Below are 20,380 nucleotides of genomic sequence, written 5' to 3'. Positions count from 1 at the left end.
TGGCTACACTCCATACAAATACTTTCAGAAACAACTTCCTGACACTTAAATCAATACTCGATGTTAACAAATTTCTATTCTTCAGAAACACTTTCCTTGCCATTGCCAGTCTACATTTTATATCCTCTCTACTTCGACCATCATCAGTTATTTTGCTCCCCAAATAGCAAAACTCCTTTACTACATTAAGTGTCTCATTTCCTAATCTAATTCCCTCAGCATCATCCGACTTAATTCGACTACATTCCATTATCCTCGTTTTGCTTTTGTTGATGTTCATCTTATACCCTCCTTTCGAGATACTGTCCATTCCGTTCAACTGCTCTTCCAAGTCCTTTGCTGTCTCCGACAGAATTACAATGTCATCTGCTCCATGGATTTTAATATCTACTCCGAACTTTTCTTTTGTTTCCTTTACTGCTTGCTCAATATACAGATTGAATAGCATCGGGGAGAGGCTACAACCCTGTCTCACTCCCTTCCCAACCACTGCTTCCCTTTCATGCCCCTCGACTCTTATAACTGCCATCTGGTTTCTGTACAAATTGTAAATAGCCTTTCGCTCCCTGTATTTTACCCCTGCCACCTTCAGAATTTGAAAGAGAGTATTCCAGTCAAAATTATCAAACGCTTTCTCTAAGTCTACAAATGCTAGAAACGTAGGTTTGCTTTCCTTAATCTAGCTTCTAAAATAAGTCGTAGGGTCAGCATTGCCTCACGTGTTCCAACATCTCTACGGAATCCAAACTGATCTTCCCCAGGGTCAGCTTCTACCAGTTTTTCCATTCGTCTGTAAAGAATTCGTGTTAGTATTTTGCAACTGTGACTTATTAAACTGATAGTTTGGTAATTTTCACATCTGTCAACACCTGCTTTCTTTGGGATTGGAATTACTACATTCTTCTTGAAGTCTGAGGGCATTTCGCCTGTCCCATACATCTTAGTCTCCAGATGGTAGAGCTTTGTTAGGCCTGGCTCCCCCAAGGCTGTCAGTAGTTCTAATGGAATGTTGTCTACTCCCGGGGCCTTGTTTCGACTTAGATCTTTCAGTACTCTGTCAAACTCTTCACGCAGTATCATATCTCCCATTTCATCTTCATCTACCTCCTCTTCCATTTCCATAATATTGTCTTCAGGAACATCGCCCCTGTATAGACCCTCTATATACTCCTTCCACCTTCCTGCTTTCCCTTCTTTGCTTAGAACTGGGTTTCCATCTGAGCTCTTGATATTCATGCAAGTGATTCTCTTTTCTCCAAAGGTCTCTTTAATTTTCCTGTAGGCAGTATCTATCTTGCCCCTCTTGAGATAAGCCTCTACATCCTTACATTTGTCCTGTAGCCATCCCTGCTTAGCCATTTTGCACTTCCTGTCGATCTCATTTTTGAGACGTTTGTATTCCTTTTTGCCTGCTTCACTTACTGCATTTTTGTGTTTTCTCCTTTCATCAAGTAAATTCAGTATCTCTTCTGTTACCCAAGGATTTCTACTAGCCCTCGTCTTTTTACCTACTTGATCCTCTGCTGCCTTCACTATTTCATTCCTCAAAGCTACCCATTCTTCTTCTACTGTATTTCTTTCTCCCATTCCTGTCAATAAATAGTCAAATAAAAAATAATAATAAGAGAGAGAGACATTTTGTATGTGTGTGTGCTTCTTACCTCTCTGAAGATGGACTTTATATGAAAGGTCTGTTGGTAACAGCTTCCTCTGTTAAGTGAATAATGATTGCTCCATTTTATGTGATTAGATGAGAAGTCAGTTAAAGTGGTACAAGTAATGACACTCTAACCTCTCTGGTAAACACAAACTACCTGTATGGGGATTTTACATAAAATAAGGGAAAGGCAACCACTCATCTATAACAGACTGACATGTGGCATGTAGATACACTAATAGAGAACAGCACTGACATTAACCCCTGAGCTCTTTCTCTTTTTCTAGCATAATTACACACATTCACAATGGTATCTACTTTTGCTAGAAAATGAGCAGGAGCTCGAAAGCTGGTGTGGATACTGTTTTCTGTTATGTGTATCTATACACTACACATCAGTCTGCTATAGGTGAGTAGTTGCCTTTGCCTTATTTTACATATTGTTGCATCCAGGAATTTTCATTAGGATTATGTATGCGGATTCTGTAGGGTAACAGTTCTCCTTGTGCACGTTGTTGTAACTTAGTCATGCACTAATGTTGGTATAGATATAAACTTTCCAGGTGGGTGCAATTACTATGATAAGTTCTAATGGATCTGGACTTCCTTGACTCAGTTATCTATCTGTGCAGTATTGGTGATGGTTGACAGATACTGTCATGACCTTGACTTGTTCTCTGGTATAGCACATTGTGTTGGTTTGTTCATGATTTTTGCTCTAGTAAATAGTATTAATGCATCTTGACTACACAATGCACACAGCATGCCAAATCATATCAGTTAAGGATAATTTCGTATTGGAAGCAATTAGTCCACTAATAGTCCTATATATGATCATGGGACAAGAGTCATATAGACTTATATCTACCAAGGAAAACCAAACAAAAAGTTCAAAACAGTGTTTCTATTAGTGAATAAAATTGTATGATAAACTTCCCAAGGAAACGTCAAATATTGCTAAAATACATTAGTACAAAAAGGCAATGAAGACACTCTTAATTAATGTATACTATGCAACAAAAGATCATTTGGAGGTCACTGAATAGAGGGTAATAATGAAAGGTTTAAATACAACACCCTGTTGCATTTCATTAGATGTTGGTTTACTGCTTTTGCAAGCAAGTCATGTGTCAGGATCTATAGTGCTTGATGGTAATGTCTTGCTGATACAGTCCCTCCCCCACAGGTGGACTGAGGGGAGGACAGGAAAGAAACATGGAACATATTAGAATATTGGTGACCCAGGAATTTGTTGTCCAAACAGGTTGGAGTTTTCGCAAGGAGCATAGGAACAGCTTCATCGCCCAGAAGTCATCAGCAGGTGTTCTTATTGTGTGTGGTGATGAAGAGCAAAATTATGTTTTATATTAATAGTTACCAGAGGAAATTTGTGTGTAAATCAAAGAACATTGTATAACAGTGACCAACCAAATGAGGTGATGCAGCTGTTAAGGCCCTGACCTCATATTTGGGAGGATAGTGTTTGCTTTGTCCAGCAATTCTGATTTGGATTCTCTGTGGCTTTCCTAGATCACTTCAGGCAAATCCTGGGATGCTTCTGTGATCAAGGCCAAGGGCAATCACCTGTCCTATCCTTATAAAGCATACATAAGTATTCCATGTATACCTTTATTCTGAGCCATTGATTTTTATTGTGTTACTGTGACAAGTTCCATATCATTGTGAGATGATCCTTGGATGAAATAAATAAGTAACCAAATAAATAAATATGCACAACACACAAATTTTGAAAATGAGCTTTTGTCTAAAAATATAATAGGGAATTTTGTGGTATATGAACATTCAATTACTGTGTGTATCAATCAGCCAACTATACTAATTAAATATAGGATGGAAACAGTGTGTGATCATTATGATACAGTTACTGCTGTGTCATTTTCTTAACAGCACTGAAATGTACTTCACTTATGTACAACAGGACAATGATAAGAATAATCATCCCATGTCCGTATTGTCGAATAGTCAAAAGCATAAAGCTTAGTTGAAAACATCAACATGAGACCACAACAGCAAACAAACACAACCAAGAAACACAAAGTCTGAGCAGTTATTGGGAGACCAAGACAGAAATACAGTTACGCATGTTAACACAATCATTGCAAGTGGGTAACTGGCGATCAGCACATCTTAATATGTGCATAGCATGAAGAAGCAACAATGTTGCACAAATAAACAAAACTTACAGCCTTGTGGGATAGACAGGATGTCATGCTTAAACAGATACACAGCACCTGAAGAAAGGTGCAACATTGCTTGCTAATGCATCCACAGAATTCAGAGGGTTAAGAGACAGTTGTGTGAGTGTTACATAATTTTTGCATCATTAAATTTTGCTTTAAAGTGCATATATTTATTTTATCATCAGTTCCTTTCATAATGAAGAAATTGACAGAGAAGTCTGTATACCAGCCATAAATGAAATAACAAATTTAGCTTGGAAATATGTCTGGAAACTTTTGATAAAGGAAGCAAAACAATTCTGGCAGTATGGCATACTCTAAAACATTTACTGCATAACTGCTGTGCTTACATGCACACTGCACATTAATACTGACACATTTGTAGCTATTCCCTACAGTTTGATTACTCAAATTAGATAAAATATAATTTAGTACCATTACCATGTTCAGACTTCGGCACTGAGATGGATGCACCAGTGCTGGACATTCAAAGTTGTGCAATTTCACAGCCAACACCTGACAGTGTGAAGACCATGTGAGTCGATAAGATCCTCTGGTAGCATAGGCAATGAGGGAAGCGAGTGTGCATTTCATGTCGAGTTGTGTTTATGTATCTGAAGCTTTCCAATCACCGGCATTACCCCAGAATGAGATTTTCATTCTGCAGCGGAGTGTGCGCTGATATGAAACTTCCTGGCAGATTAAAACTGTGTGCCGGACCGAGACTCGAACTCAGGACCTTTTCCTTTCGCGGGCAAGTGCTCTACCAACTGAGCTACCCAAGCACGACTCACGCCCTGTCATCACAGCTTTACTTCTGCCAGTACCTCGCCTCCTACCTTCCAGACTTTACAGAAGCTCTCCTGCGAACCTTGCAGAAGCAGCACTCCTGAAAGAAAGGATATTGTGGAGACACGGCTTATCCACAGCCTGGGAGATGTTTCCAGAATGAGATTTTCACTCTGCAGTGGAGTGTGCACTGATATGTCTCCTAGACATAGTTCAGTAACGGTGGGGAGTAGTAATAATAACTCCGAACTTCCTTGGAGATCGTAGTCCATATATACATCTGTAGTGTACAACTATGTATTATATAATTTTTGTTTGTTCATTATCACATACTTTACATTAAATGGGTATTAATTTAAAGTCTGCTTGTTGAAGTCCATGCATTATGCTGCTGTAACTTTTCCTTAGATGAAAGCTGGCATTCAGACCACCATTTAACATATCTCTGCGTGTATCATGAATTCTGCCAACAGGCTAAAAGGACAAAACTGGCCATCTCTGTAAATTCTGATAAAAACTGAAGTGTACGTGAAACTTCCTGGCAGATTAAAACTGCAAATGCTCTACCAGGAGAGCTTCTGTAAAGTTTGGAAGGTAGGAGGCGAGGTACTGGCAGAAGTAAAGCTGTGATGACGGGGTGTGAGTTGTGCTTGGGTAGCTCAGTTGGTATGGCACTTGTCCGTGAAAGGCAAAGGTCCTGAGTTCGAGTCTCGGTCCAGCACACAGTTTTAATCTGCCAGGAAGTTTTACCGGCATTACTGTTTGCACCCAGTGACACCCTTATTCTAAGTTATTGTCTCAGTTTGCAATTCATGTTTTGTTTGTACACTGTTGATGGTTCTTTTGGCTTCATGTCTGACTTCCTCACAGTATGTCCTTTTGTATGTAGTTGTGTACAGTTAACACTGTCATCCATTCAACATTTTTCAGCCTCTTATTGTTACCAGAGAAACAGTGTAGTAGCATTTACCCACTAGAGCAGTGTGTTATAAAAGTGATGATGAGGTTGACTCTTTCATGTGAAATAGCTCATAATGATAAATCAACAGATTCTGGAGTTTTGACAGCATCAAATAACACTGCAGGAATAACAGCACAAGCAGATATGTCTATAACAACTACAGCACAAGCAGATTCAGGAGCTGATCAAGCAGAATGTGGAGCTGATCAAAAATATGGGTAAGCAACCTATGGGTAAGCACCTGTTGGGCAAACTTAATCCCTGCCATTTTTTGTGTTCAATGACAGTATAAAGGTCAGAAAACTACCCGCATCAATTGATTTCAGTTGATTGCAAGGTAAGAAACTTACGAGGGTCATTCCATGTAATTCAACCAATTTGAGAAAATGTTCCAGCTGATAAACTCAGATTTGGCTGAAATTTAGCACACAAATGCTACCAAATGTGGAACACTCATGTACAAAATTTTAAGTTCCCCTGCCAATTAGTTCCAGAATTATGGTTTGTGAAAGAAGGTGGCGTGACCCGGAAATTGCAACCCGCATCAGACCCAACTTCAGGTCTTAATAACTTTGGAATTATTCTGCACAGTCCAGTGAGATTCTTACAACCCAGTAACATCCATTTAGAGAAAACAGTCCATGAATCAAAACACCAACATATTTCCGAGGAAAAATAAAAAATTCCAAAATGTGATTAAAAAAAATGTAATACGTTAAAAGGTACATATTGCAGATGCCCTCTATGCCAAATATAATTAACTCAAAAAGGGTATAAATTTTTTGTGGTAAGCTTAATGTTGCCTAAACACACACAGAACTCATCTTGCCCATATCAGTCACAAAAACTGAGTTACATGCACACGAAAATACAAAAATTTGAAAAATTACCTGAAAAACATGGATTTTCAAAGTGTGGTAGCACAAAAGGAACAAGTGGTATCCAAGCCAAATTTCAAACACTGCATAAGTAGACCATAATATAATATGTGACAAAATTTCAACTCATTATTGCAAGGCATTTTTGTACAATAAAAGTTGACAGAGATGTATTTGGTTCTGTTTCTTTTAACACGATTTAGCAAGTAATAGTGATGATGCAGACAGCTTGTTTCAGATAAAGCTGCAGCAATTGTTGGGAACCATCAGACATATGCGGGTTGCAATTTCTGGGTCATGCCACCTTCTTTCATGAGTCATAATTCTGGAACTAATTGGCAGGGGAAACTAATACTTTGTACACGAGTGTCCCACACATGGTAGAATTAGTGTACTGATTTTCAGTCAAATCTGGGACTATGAGCTGGAGACCCTGGTTGAACTGACATGGAATGACCCCAGATCAAGTCATCTACAGTGCTATTTTACTTATCAGTAGTAGTAGCCTTTACGAAACCATTCAAAAGCTGTGTCTGCACATGAATCTTATAGTGTTGGAAATCACTGAACAATGGAGTTTGCTGAGTGGACATTTCTGCCATCGAACTTATACTGTGGCAGTGCAATTGCAGTTTAACCAACATGAAAAGTGTAGTGATTGGACTTGCACATCCTGGATAGCTGATTTACAAGGCCATGCCTGTAAATGCATGTTTTAATGTATGAATTGTGGGGTTTTGTATGCTGACTCTTTAATCAGAGATGTAGTTATCAGATTAGCACTGTGCAATGAGGTCCAAAATAGAGCTTTGGATTTGTCAGACCCCAAACTAGGCACACTTACAAATACTGCCAAAAGTCTGATGTGTCTGCAACAGTTCAAAATGTGTTTTCAGACAGTTGGCAAACAGCCCAGCTCACTTCCACATGCCAGCAAGTTAGAACCCCACATGATACTCAGGATCAGTACTGCACAATGAAATGCTGCTTGCTATCAAGTACGTGTAAAAGGACTTAGTAAACAGGCACAACATAGCCAGGCATCTCTATGCAGATTACATTCTTTATATCATAAGAAAAGTTTCCTCTCATTATCAGATTTGCCACAATCGATGCTTAAGCCATGTGCAAGCTGTTGGACACATCATGAGTGTTATGAGGACCCTAATTTTTTTCAACACATTTTAGTCAGCTGCAAGTGAGGGCACTTAGCCACAGTGTGCCTGCACAGGAAAACAGCAATGTGAGGGCAAAGGACAGGTAAACAGCAATGTGAGGACAAATTGCTGTATCAGAAAATAATGAGAACATGGAATGGCAAATCATTTTGGTGGTTGTAAGTTCTCTGTCAGCTGTGTATACATTTTTTTAGATGCATTCGCCGCATTTGGTTTCCAAGTACTGGATGAGGGGAGCTTGATGTCCCGTTCAGTACCATTCTTGGATTTAAAACTAGTATTAGAGAATAATAAGCAGTTATTTCAATCAATGCTGGGTTGGGCTAAATAGTTTGAAGCGCGTGTTTCACTCAAGCAACCCACTGTGCCCAAATTTTGTTGGGCACGGCCAGTTTCATTTGCAATGCATCATGCAGTAAAGACTGAGTTCAGACAGATTGGACTTGCGGATCAGTTAGTCAGTGGGTGGCTGCCATGGTCTTAGTGAAGAAAGCAAATGGGTCCACCAGAATTTGAGGTGAGTATAAGGCCATGATTAACAAGCAAACGAAACACTTACCCAATCTCTTGGCCAGAGGAACTTACAGCAAACTTATTCAGGAACAGTGTTTTTCAAAGATTTATTTGAAGCAGTTACCTCTAGATGCAGATACACAGAAAATCCTGATACTAAATATGCCACTTGAAAATTAACACAATAAGTTACGTTCTGGGGTCACCTCAGTCCCACAAATTTTCCAAACATCCATAGAGCAATTAAGTCAAGGTATTCTGAAGTTTATAAACTACTGGGGTAACATTCGGGTGATGGCTGCCACAAGGGGAGAGCACAAATGAAACTTATAAACACTATTTCATTAGCTACTGGAGAATGAACGACATTGTAACCTAGACAAAGGCAAGTTTTTTGCACCATCCAAGCAGTATTTGGGGCATATGTTCAGCAGCAAAGGGATCACACCAGCAACACAGCATGTTGATGCTGGCCCCAAAAAACTTCAAGGAATTGCAGAGTTTTCTGGGGAAAGTGAACTACAACTCAAGACTGTTTCCCCAGGCAGCTTACCCCACACATCCATTAAACCATTTGGGGAAGAAAGGCATTCCGTTCATTTGGTCTCCTGAGTGTCACAAAGCATTCTTGCAGTTGAAAACAGACCTGAGGTCAGCCCCATGCTTAATGACGTACACACTCTGGGCAACCTCCTGGCCCTTGCAACTCGCATGTCACAATACAGGTTTGGAGCCTTTCTCTCACATAAGAATGCCGATGGTACAAAGCAACCAAATGCTTTTGTGTCTAAGATGCTCTCTCAGTCACAGCAAAACTATTTACAAATTGAGAAGCAGGTGTTGGCCAATGTTAATTGCATTAAAAAATTCCCCTTTTTTCTACATGGGAATAAGTTCAGTTACTTACAGACCACAAACCCCTTGTTTCTCTTTTTGGTACATGTTGTCACCTTCCAGACAAAATGGGACAGCATTTGCAATGCTAGACTCCATTTTTCAGCAATTACCATTATAGCATTCGTTTTAAGCCCACTGCACACTGTATGCATATGCTGATGCATTATCATGCCTTCCCATTGGCCCTGACACTGAGTTTGAGCGTCTGGAAGCAGTGTACCTTCCAATATTTCCTGATCGTTGCTCACAAAACAGCTGTGGTTACTACCCAAGACTTCCTCCTACAGAGAGCCTTGGCAGTGGTGCAGAGTCAAGTAGTATTATTGTGGACAGAGGATGCTGAAATTCATACTATTGTTCCACCTCTGCTAAGTGGCCACATCCTTCGGCTACTACATACATCCCCTGGAGGATGTTGAGAATGAACACTTTGGCTCTGTTCCATGTTTACTGACCCAGGACAGACAGGACAATAGAGAATGCAGAGTGTACGTGTCAAGCTTGCACTCATAACCAACACCCCTGAGCAAAATGTTTTCCTCGTGGCCTTGACTTGAGCACACATGGCGTAGGATACACATTGACTTTATCAGAACTTTTCAGGGTGTAATGCAGTTGCTGGTGGTGGATGTGATCTCCAGTTTTCTATATATAGCATCAGTCTCTTCTGTAACTGCACACACTATGATCAGAGCACGCACTACCATTTTTGCCACAAAGGGAGCCCCCCACACAATAGTATATGATAAAACACTTCAGTTTGTCTCAGCACAACTCAAGGCATCCTGCTGACACAATAGAATACAGCACCTGGCCACCATCTCTTTCCATCCAACATAGAACTTGGAAGTGGAGCAGATGGTCAGAGCCTTCAAGGTACAGATGAGGAAGTCAATGGCGTCAATGCCCATTAAGGAGACCTTAACAACCTTTCTTGTCATCTACCTACTGCTCCATCCCAGTCAATGAGCGATGCCTCACTGAGGTACTGCACGGACGAAGGTCACACATGCTCCTGGATCCACTGTGTACTGCCCCGTGGACCCCGAGCCCTAGTTGCACACCCCAATACCTGCAAAATGCTATCATGTGGGCTTCAACGATTGGCTGGAAGTCAGACTGAGCACTGGGCATCATTCTCAGCCACAAGGGGCACCAAATTTTTCTCATTGCAGCTGGGCAGGAACACTTGATCAGTCATTGAAGTCAGCTGTGGTTGCGACTTACGCAGATGATGTTGCCACCCTCTGTGCCAGCACAGGCGGCTTTGCACTCTCAGCAACTGCATTTTCAGGCAATCCCCCAGACTGCCAATCCTCCTAGGTTTGCGCAACAGACATGGCCACAGTGCCATTACAAACTGCATTTACGTCATCACTGCAAGCAATGGCAGCAGCCGAGGACCGAACGGGTGCAGGACTAGGAATCCATGAAGATTGTGTCACTTCCTGCAACACTGGCCTTACCAATAGTCCAAATGCCTCTGCAGCAACTGCTGTCTCCAGTGGACCAGGTAGCAAATGAATGAGATGCCACGTGGATGGGAACACATGAAACTGAGATGCATTTGGAGCCACTGGCAGAGCTACTTACACAATACTCCCCCTCGGCCTGGTGGATGAAGCACAGGTTTGGTTATTTCCAAATTAATGCACCTATTAAAAGGGGGAAGGATTTAGTACTGTCACTAGATTTGCACAATGATATCAAGATGAACGTACCAGTTTTGGCCATTCAGAATTGTACAGTTTCACAGTTGCACCTTGGGCATCTTGGACACCATGTGAGTTGCTGGCAAGATCCTCCAGTGGCATAGGCAATGAGGAAAGAGAGTGCACATTTCTCACTGAGTTGTGTTTTTGTATCTGATACATTCCAGGTGATGAAATTACTATTGAGATCCAGTGAAACACTTGTTCTACACCACTTTCTTGATTTGCTATTAACGTTTTGTTCGTATGATACTGTCAATTAATTTTGCTTCACAGATGCCTCTTGCACAGTTTGTCCTATCAGATTTGTGTATGGCTAGCTGTTGTTCACTCAGTCTTTTTTGGCCACTTACTGTTTCCAGAGAGACGACATAGTGGCACTCACCCACTGGGATAGTGCATTAGAAGACATGATTGTTAGCTGAGATAGGAGCAATAAAAAAATGACTTGCACTGTAAATAATAAAATATGGATTGTGCTCAGACCACAATGTCAATAGAGAGAGGGGGAGGGGGAGGGTGAGGGGGAAAGGGAGTTGGAGATACAGAGAAAGAGAAAGAGTACAATGCATTATATTCAATGCTTCAATACTTTGCATATCTACCTATCTGTCAATACTGCTACTGCATAATGAGCAGTTGTCTTTTACCACAGTATTGTTTATGACCAAAAACTTGAGTTCGTTTCACAAAAACATTTACTATGTGTGCATTATACTACACAGTAAACATGTCCTACCAAATTTAACAGTACCCTGTTGAAACTTAAAAATTCAATAATGATAAGGAGCAAGAAAAGATTAAGTTGGCTTACCACTTGAAATAGTGCAAGATAGGCATTCCCAACATTATCAAAAGTTATTTTAGAATTAACCCATGTGTAATTCTTGTATAAACAAGTTTGCATATCATTCACCTCCTGCAACAAAGGATTTTTATTAAATTACATGTTCTAAACAGGGGTCACTAATGAAGAAAAATCTACACAAATGACATGTCTGCTTATAACTTACAAAAGAAAAATAAATTATTTAACTTACCTCCACAGGAAGAAGATCTCCTTTCTCATCAAGGCATTTGAAGAATTTGCCCCCAAAAAACTGCACACCCATGATTGAAAATATAAGCCAGAAGACAAGACACACAAGAAGTACATTGAAAATGGAAGGAATGGCATACATGAGTGCATTCACGACAATCTGAAAAATACAGACCACAAGAAGTATAACTGAGGAATAAAATAAACAGTCACATGTAGAATAGGATATACCAGTTCCTTCACTACAAAATACTTATTTATTTTTTGTTTTAATTAATCTGACCGCATTTTATATCTATTTTATAATCTGTTACTGTTCTTACTAAAACTTTATATGATGAGACTTACCAAACAAAAGCGCTGGCAGGTAGATAGGCACACAAACAAACACAAACATACACACAAAATTCAAGCTTTCACACAAACAGTTGCTTCGTCAGGAAAGAGGGAAGGAGAGTGAAAGACGAAAGGATGTGGGTTTTAAGGGAGAGGGTAAGGAGCCATTCCAATCCCGGGAGCAGAAAGACTTACCTTAGGGGGAAAAAAGGACAGGTATACACTCGCACACACACACACATATCCATCCGCATATACACAGACACAAGCAGACATTTGTAAAGGCAAAGAGTTTGGGCAGAGATGCCAGTCGAGGCAGAAGTACAGAGGCAAATATGTTGTTGAAAGACAGGTGAGGTATGAGCAGCGGCAAATTGAAATTAGAAATTAGCGGAGATTGAGGCCTGGCGGATAGCAAGAAGAGAGGATATGCTGAAGGGCAAGTTCCCATCTCCGGAGTTCTGACAGGTTGGTGTTAGTGGGAAGTATCCAGATAACCCGGATGGTGTAACACCGTGCCAAGATGTGCTGGCCGTGCACCAAGGCATGTTTAGCCACAGGGTGATCCTCATTACCAACAAACACTGTCTGCCTGTGTCCATTCATGCGAATGGGCAGTTTGTTGATGGTCATTCCCACATAGAACGCTTCACAGTGTAGGCAGGTCAGTTGGTAAATCACGTGGGTGCTTTCACACGTGGCTCTGCCTTTGATCGTGTACACCTTCCGGGTTACAGGACTGGAGTAGGTGGTGGTGGGAGGGTGCATGGGACAGGTTTTACACCGGGGGCGGTTACAAGGGTTGGAGCCAGAGGGTAGGGAAGGTGATTTTGGGATTTCATAGTGATGAACTAAGAGGTTACGAAGGTTAGGTGGATGGCGGAAAGACACTCTAGGTGGAGTGGGGAGGATTTCATGAAGGATGGATCTCATTTCAGGGCAGGATTTGAGGAAGTCGTATCCCTGCTGGAGAGCCACATTCAGAATCTGATCCAGTCCCGGAAAGTATCCTGTCACAAGTGGGGCACTTTTGGGGTTCTTCTGTGGAAGGTTCCGGGTTTGAGGAGATGAGGAAGTGGCTCTGGTTATTTGCTTCTGTACCAGGTTGGGAGGGTAGTTACGGGATGCGAAAGCTGTTTTCAGGTTGTTGGTGTAATGGTTCAAGGATTCCAGACTGGAGCAGATTCGTCTGCCACGAAGACCTAGACATTAGGGAAGGGACCGTTTGATGTGGAATGGGTGGCAGCTGTCATAATTGAGGTACTGTCCTTTTTTCCCCCTAAGGTAAGTCTTTCCGCTCCCGGGATTGGAATGACTCCTTACCCTCTCCCTTAAAACCCACATCCTTTCGTCTTTCCCTCTCCTTCCCTCTTTCCTGACGAAGCACCCGTTTGTTGCGAAAGCTAGAATTTTGTGTGTATGTTCGTGTTTGTTTGTGTGTCTATCGACCTGCCAGCGCTTTTGTTTGGTAAGTCACATCATCTTTCTTTTTAGATATATTTTTTCCACATGGAATGTTTCCCTCTATTATATTCATATATATATATATATATACAGGTATATATATATATATATATTATTCCACGAGGCAAAAATATATCTAAAAACAAAGATGATGAGACTTACCAAGCAAAAGCACTGGCAGGTCGATAGACACACAAACAAACACAAACATACACACAAAATTCAAGCTTTCGCAACAAACCGTTGCTTCGTCAGGAAAGAGGGAAGGAGAGTGAAAGACGAAAGGATGTGGGTTTTAAGGGAGAGGGTAAGGAGTCATTCCAATCCCGGGAGCGGAAAGACTTACCTTAGGGGGAAAAAAGGACAGATATACACTCGCACACACACTCACATATCCATCCGCATATACACAGCCGCTGGCTGGTACATTATGCATTTTTTGTTTAACAGGCCATGAACAAATGAAGCAAAAAAGGAAGAGGAGCTGCAAACTTATTTAATTCTGTGTGTTAGCAGTTATGGTACAACCATTTTGGCATGTATGTCAAACACTACAGTGTTTATATGTATCAAGACCAACAGCATCACACTAATGACTGTGTACACAATTTATAGTAAGACACAGTCACCAAAGGGTATTTATGGCTAAAACAAGTTCTTGATGACTGGTACTGCCATACAATTCAGCAGATTATCTTTAAGAACTTTTGAGATAGTATGACATGGACCTGGATCAGGTGAGATATCTGTGAGATTCTACAGAGATTATGCAAAAGAACTTGTTCCTCCACAATGTTTCTCAAACGGAAAAGTGTTATCAAGGCAAAATGGTGTCCCAGAATGTTGTCTGACTACTTCCAGTCCTTATGAAGTGAATTCCTGAGGAAACGGGGATTCCTGATTCTTTACTTTTCTTTGCTCTTATGTTACTCATTTCTTGGATTTCTTTGTGCAAAAACAGATATCTCATTGCAGTTTGCATTTGGAAGTCGTGTTGTTGTTTGCCAGGTACATATAATACATAGGCTGCTGCAAGCATTTCCAAAAACCATTATTACACAAAAATGGGGCTGGTACAGAGATTCTGTAGATAGAGCTCGATTCAGGGATGATATATCTTCGAGAAACAGTGAATATTGTTCTTGTAACTGAAGAAAAAATAAACCACCAGTGATACAGGTGAGCTACCATGGATGTCTAACACCCATCCCCCCTAAAGTGTCAACCAGGCTTAGTACACTCAAACCATGGCAACAAGAAAAATTTGATTGTTATCAATGGTGGCCACTAATGTGTGAACATGTATTTGTAATTACACTGAGGTGACAAAAATCATGGGATATCTCCTAATATTGTGTTGGACCTCTCTTTTGCCCACCATAGTGCAATAATCAAATAGGGGTAATGGAGGAGTAGGTTTAATAATGAACAGGAAAATGGGAATGCGGGTAAGCTACTACAAACAGCATAGTGAATGCATTATTGTGGCCAAGATAGACACGAAGCCCACACCTACTACAGTAGTACAAGTTTACATGCCAACTAGCTCTGCAGATGACGAAGAAATTGAAGAAATGTATGATAAAATAAAAGAAATTATTGAGATTGTGAAGGGAGACGAAAATTTAATAGTCATGGGTGGCTGGAATTCGGCCGTAGGAAAAGGGAGAGAAGGAAACGTGGTAGGTGAATATGGATTGGGGGTAAGAAATGAAAGAGGAAGCTGCCTGGTAGAATTTTGCACAGAGCACAACTTAATCATAGCTAACACTTGGTTCAAGAATCATAAAAGAAGGTTGTATACATGGTTCAAGAATCATAAAAGAAGGTTGTATACATGGAAGAAGCCTGGAGATACTGACAGGTTTCAGATAGATTATATAATGGTGAGACAGAGATTTAGGAACCAGGTTTTAAATTGTAAGACATTTCCAGGGGCAGATGTGGATTCTGACCAGAATCTATTGGTTATGACCTGTTGATTAAAACTGAAGAAACTGCAAAAAGGTGGGAATTTAAGGAGATGGGACCTGGATAAACCGACTAAACCAGAGCTTGTACAGAGTTTCAGGGAGAGCATAAGGGAACAATTGACAGGAATGGGGGAAAGAAATACAGTAGTAGAAGAATGGGTAGCTTTGAGGGATGTGGATAGTGAAGGCAGCAGAGGATCAAGTAGTTAAAAAGACGAGGGCTAGTAGAAATTCTTGGGTGACAGAAGAAATACTGAATTTAATTGATGAAAGGAGAAAATATAAAAATGCAGCAAATGAAGCAAGCAAAAAGGAATACAAACGTCTCAAAAATGAGATCGACAGGAAGTGCAAAATGGCTAAGGAGGCATGGTTAGAGGACAAATGTAAGGATGTAGAGGCTTATCTCACCAGGGGTAAGATAGATACTGCCTACAGCAAAATTAAAGAGACCTTCAGAGAAAAGAGAACCACTTGTATAAATATCAAAAGCTCAGATGAAAACCCAGTTCTAAGTAAAGAAGGGAAAGTAGAAAGGTGGAAGGAGTATATAGAGGGTCTATACAAGGGTGATGTACTTGAGGACAAAATTATGGAAATGGAAGAGGATGTAGATGAAGATGAAATGTGAGATATAATACTGCGTGAAGAGTTTGACAGAGAACTAAAAGACCTGAGTCGAAACAAGGCCCTGGGAGTAGACAACATTCCATTAGAACTACTGACAGCCTTGGGAGAGCCAGTCCTGACAAAACTCTACCATCTGGTGAGCAAGATATATGAGACAGGCGAAATATCCTCAGACTTCAAGAAGAATATAATAATTCCAATCCCAAAGAAAGCAGGTGTTGACAGATGTGAAATTACCGAACAATCAGTTTAATAAGTCACAGCTGCAAAATACTAACACGAATTCTTTACAGATGAATGGAAAAACTACTAGAAGCTGACCTCAGGGAAGATCAGTTTGGATTCCGTAGAAATGTTGGAACACTTGAGGCGATACTGACCCTACGACTTATTTTAGAAGAAAGATTAAGGAAAGGCAAACCTATGTTTCTAGCATTTGTAGACTTAGAGAAAGCTTTTGACAATGTTGACTGGAATACGCTCTTTCAAATTCTAAAGGTGGCAGGGGTAAAATACAGGGAGCGAAAGGCTATTTACAATTTGTACAGTAACCAGATGGCAGTTATAAGAGTCGAGGGACATGAAAGGCAAGCAGTGGTTGGGAAGGGAGTGAGACAGGGTTGTAGTCCCTCCCCGATGTTATTCAATCTGTATATTGAGAAAGCAGTAAAGGAATCATAAGAAAAGTTCTGAGTAGGTATTAAAATCCATGGAGAAGAAATAAAAACTTTGAGGTTCACCGATGACAATGTAATTCTGTCACAGACAGCAAAGGACTTGGAAGAGCAGTTGAACGGAATGGACAGTATCTCGAAAGGAGGGTATAAGATGAACATCAACAAAAGCAAAACGAGGATAATGGAATGTAGTCGAATTAAGTCGGGTGATGCTGAGGGAATTAGATTAGGAAATGAGATACTTAAAGTAGTAAAGGAGTTTTGCTATTTGGGGAGCAAAATAACTGATGATGGTCGAAGTAGAGAGGATATAAAATGTAGACTGGCAATGGCAAGGAAAGTGTTTCTGAAGAAGAGATATTTGTTAACATCGAGTATAGATTTAAGTGTCAGGAAGTCATGTCTGAAAGTATTTGTATGGAGTGTAGCCATGTGTGAAAGTGAAACATGGACGATAAATAGTTTGGACACGAAGAGAATAGAAGCTTTTGAAATGTGGTGCTACGGAAGAATGTTGAAGATTAGATGGGTAGATCACATAACTAATGAGGAAGTATTGAACAGGATTGGGGAGAAGAGAAGTTTGTGGCACAACTTGACTAGAAAAAGGGATCGATTGGTAGGATGTGTTGAGGCATCAAGGGATCACCAATTTAGTATTGGAGGGCAGTGTGGAGGGTAAAAATTGTAGAGGGAGATCAAGAGATGAATACACTAAGCAGATTCAGAAGGATGTAGGTTGCAGTAGGTACTGGGTGATGAAGAAGCTTGCACAGGATAGAGTAGCATGGAGAGCTGCATCAAACCAGTCTCAGGACTTAAGACCACAACAACAACAACAACAACAACAGTGCAGCAACTGTATGTGGCATGGACTCAACAAATCTTTGGAAGCCCCTGCAGACATACTGAACAATGCTGCCTCACAAGCCATCCATAATTGTGAAATTGATGCTGGTGCAGGATATTGTGCACAAACTGACCTCTAGATTATGTCCCATACACGTTAGATGTGTTTCATGTCGGGTGATGTGGGGAACCAAATCATTTGCTTAAATTGTCCAAAATGTTCTCCAAACCGATTTTGAACAGTTGTGGCCCGGTGACATGACATCCTTTTCTGGGCACATGAAGTCCCTGAATGGCTGTAAATGATCTCCAAGTAGTGGAACATAACCATTTCCAGGCAATTATTGGTTCAGTTAGATCAGAGGACCTCAGCCGACACCAGCTTACACAATGCTTTGTTGACAATTGGTGTCCATGACTTCGTGGGGTCTGCACCACACACAAATTCTATCATTGACTCTTAAAAACTGAAATTGGCAGTCATCTGACCAGGCCACAGTTTACCAATTGTCTAAGGTCCAACAGATAGGGTCATCAGCCCAGGAGAAGCACTACAAGAAATGTCGTATTGTTAGCAAAAGCACTTGTGTCATTCATCTGCTGCCATAGGCCATTAACAACACATTTTACTGTACTGTGATAATGTTTACATTTGTTGTTGATCACACATTGATTTCTGTGGTTATGTCATTCGGTGTTGCTTGTCTATTAGCAATGACAACTCTATGCCAATGTCGCTCCTCTCGGTTGTTAAGTGAAGTACATCAGCCACTGATTTGTCCTGGCGAAAGGTAATGTCTGAAACTTGGTATTCTAGGGGCACTCTTGACACTGTGGATATCAGAATATTTAATTCCCTAATGATTTCTGAAACAGAATGTCCCACACATTTAGCTCCAATGACCATTCCATGTTCAAAATCTGTTAATTCAAATTTTGTGGCCATAAACACATCAGAAACCTTTTCACATGAATCACCAGAGTACAAAAGTTCCATCAATGCACTGGCCTTTTATACTTTGTGTACACAAAACTTCCACCAACTATGTATGTGCATATCACTGTCCCATGACTTTTGTCACTTCAATGGAAGAAATGGAAAGAAGGTACAATTGAGTAAGTATCTTACCCTTCTACCAGTAGTTTATCATGTCACTGGAACAATTGATGGATACCAAGTGATTAAAAAAAAGCACAGGTTATTCCTATTTTCAAATAGTATTGCAAAACTAATGCTCATAACCATAAGCTTAGGTTCCTATATTGCCAATGTTAATCTACTATGCATTATGTCCTATGATAGTGCTTTATGAAGTTTCTGGAGACTGAAAAGTCTCCTCTATAAAAATCAATAGATTCTGTAAACAGAGTGCTTGTGAAATACAGCTTTCTCTGTTCATCTGTGAAGTACAAAGTGCCAGAGACAAAAATGCTCAGGTAGATGATGTTTCCTAGAAAGTTCTGGCAGAATATAAATACTTGAGCAGTACAGGAAACCACTCACTGAAAAGCAGAAGCACTGACCTGTCAACAGGCACACACAAAATTTTTTTCTGAGCTAGAGTGAGAACATACATGCATGCGCACACACCTCTATGCTCCTACATGCCACAAGCTGGACACATTACCAGCATCGCATTTCAGCAGGTGGACTAGTTTGGATTGAGTGTTGTGATGGGTGGGGTGGGTAAGGGAGAGAGTCACGAGGCAGGGAGGGTGATTGGGAGCAGGTAGTCCCTAGGCTCTGAGGGAGGCAGCCAGTTTGCTGCCAAGGAATGTGTAGGCTTGGCATCTGATGCACAGTTGTCACAGCCGATGGGAAATGGCACATACTGAAGGTGATGTGGGGATACGAATTGAGTGGGGATGATAGGATGGAGGAAAGGGAAACTGTTGGGTGGAGGGTGTGGGGACAGTGTGTTACCAAAGATTGAAGCCTCAAGAATTAAGGGAATGAAGGATGTGTTGCAAGGATAAATCTCATCTGCATAGTTCAGGAAAGCTCATGGTGGAGGGGAAGATCCAGATGGCCCAGGTTGTGAAGGAATCATTGAAATTGAGCATGTTATGCTCAGCTGCATGTTGTGCCACTGGGTGGTCAACTTTGTTCTTGGCAACAGTGTGTCAGTGGACAGCTGATTGGTAGTCATGCAGGCATAAAAAGCTGTGCAGTGTTTACAGGAGGGTTGGTACATGACACGGTTGCTTTCACATGTGATTCTGCCTCTGATGGGATAGGATAAGTCCATGACAGGACAGGCGTAAGAAGTGTTGGGTGGCTGTGTAGGGCAGGTCTTGCACCTTTGTCTTATACAGGGATATGATCTCTGTAACAAGTGGTTGTGAATTGTAGTGGCATAGGGATTGACTAGGGTATTGTGTAGATTGGTTGGGTGATGGAACACTACTACACTTTCTCTTCTGTCGCTTCACCTGGTCCTCACCAATGCAATTGCCATCTTCCTGGATGTTGACCTCCATCTCTCTGATAGCTAAACCCATACCTCTGTCCACATTACACACACTAACCACTAACAGTACCTGCATTTTGATAGCTGTCGTCCTTTTCACAGCAAAAAATACCCCATACAGTATGGCCAGCCATTGAAGAAGTGGTGAGAACTTC

At 40.9% G+C, this 20,380-nt stretch overlaps 1 protein-coding gene across 1 annotated transcript in view; it reads right to left on the bottom strand.

Annotated features, from left to right (window-relative positions):
• The window catches only part of LOC126191195 (sodium channel protein 60E-like), a 339,817-nt gene that overhangs the window by 82,953 nt on the left and 236,484 nt on the right, over window positions 1-20,380 (bottom strand). Inside the window, exons 21-22 of the mRNA XM_049931990.1 lie at window positions 11,827-11,985; window positions 11,601-11,705 (exon numbers count right to left, since the gene is read on the bottom strand). Coding sequence (XP_049787947.1) covers window positions 11,601-11,705; window positions 11,827-11,985 — 264 coding nt within the window. The remainder of the gene's footprint in view (window positions 1-11,600; window positions 11,706-11,826; window positions 11,986-20,380) is intronic.

Source organism: Schistocerca cancellata, chromosome 6 (assembly GCF_023864275.1).
Source record: "Schistocerca cancellata isolate TAMUIC-IGC-003103 chromosome 6, iqSchCanc2.1, whole genome shotgun sequence".
NCBI lineage: Eukaryota > Metazoa > Arthropoda > Insecta > Orthoptera > Acrididae > Schistocerca > Schistocerca cancellata.
Note: the sequence above shows the minus strand (reverse complement) of the source record. Positions and strands in the feature narration are given on the sequence as shown.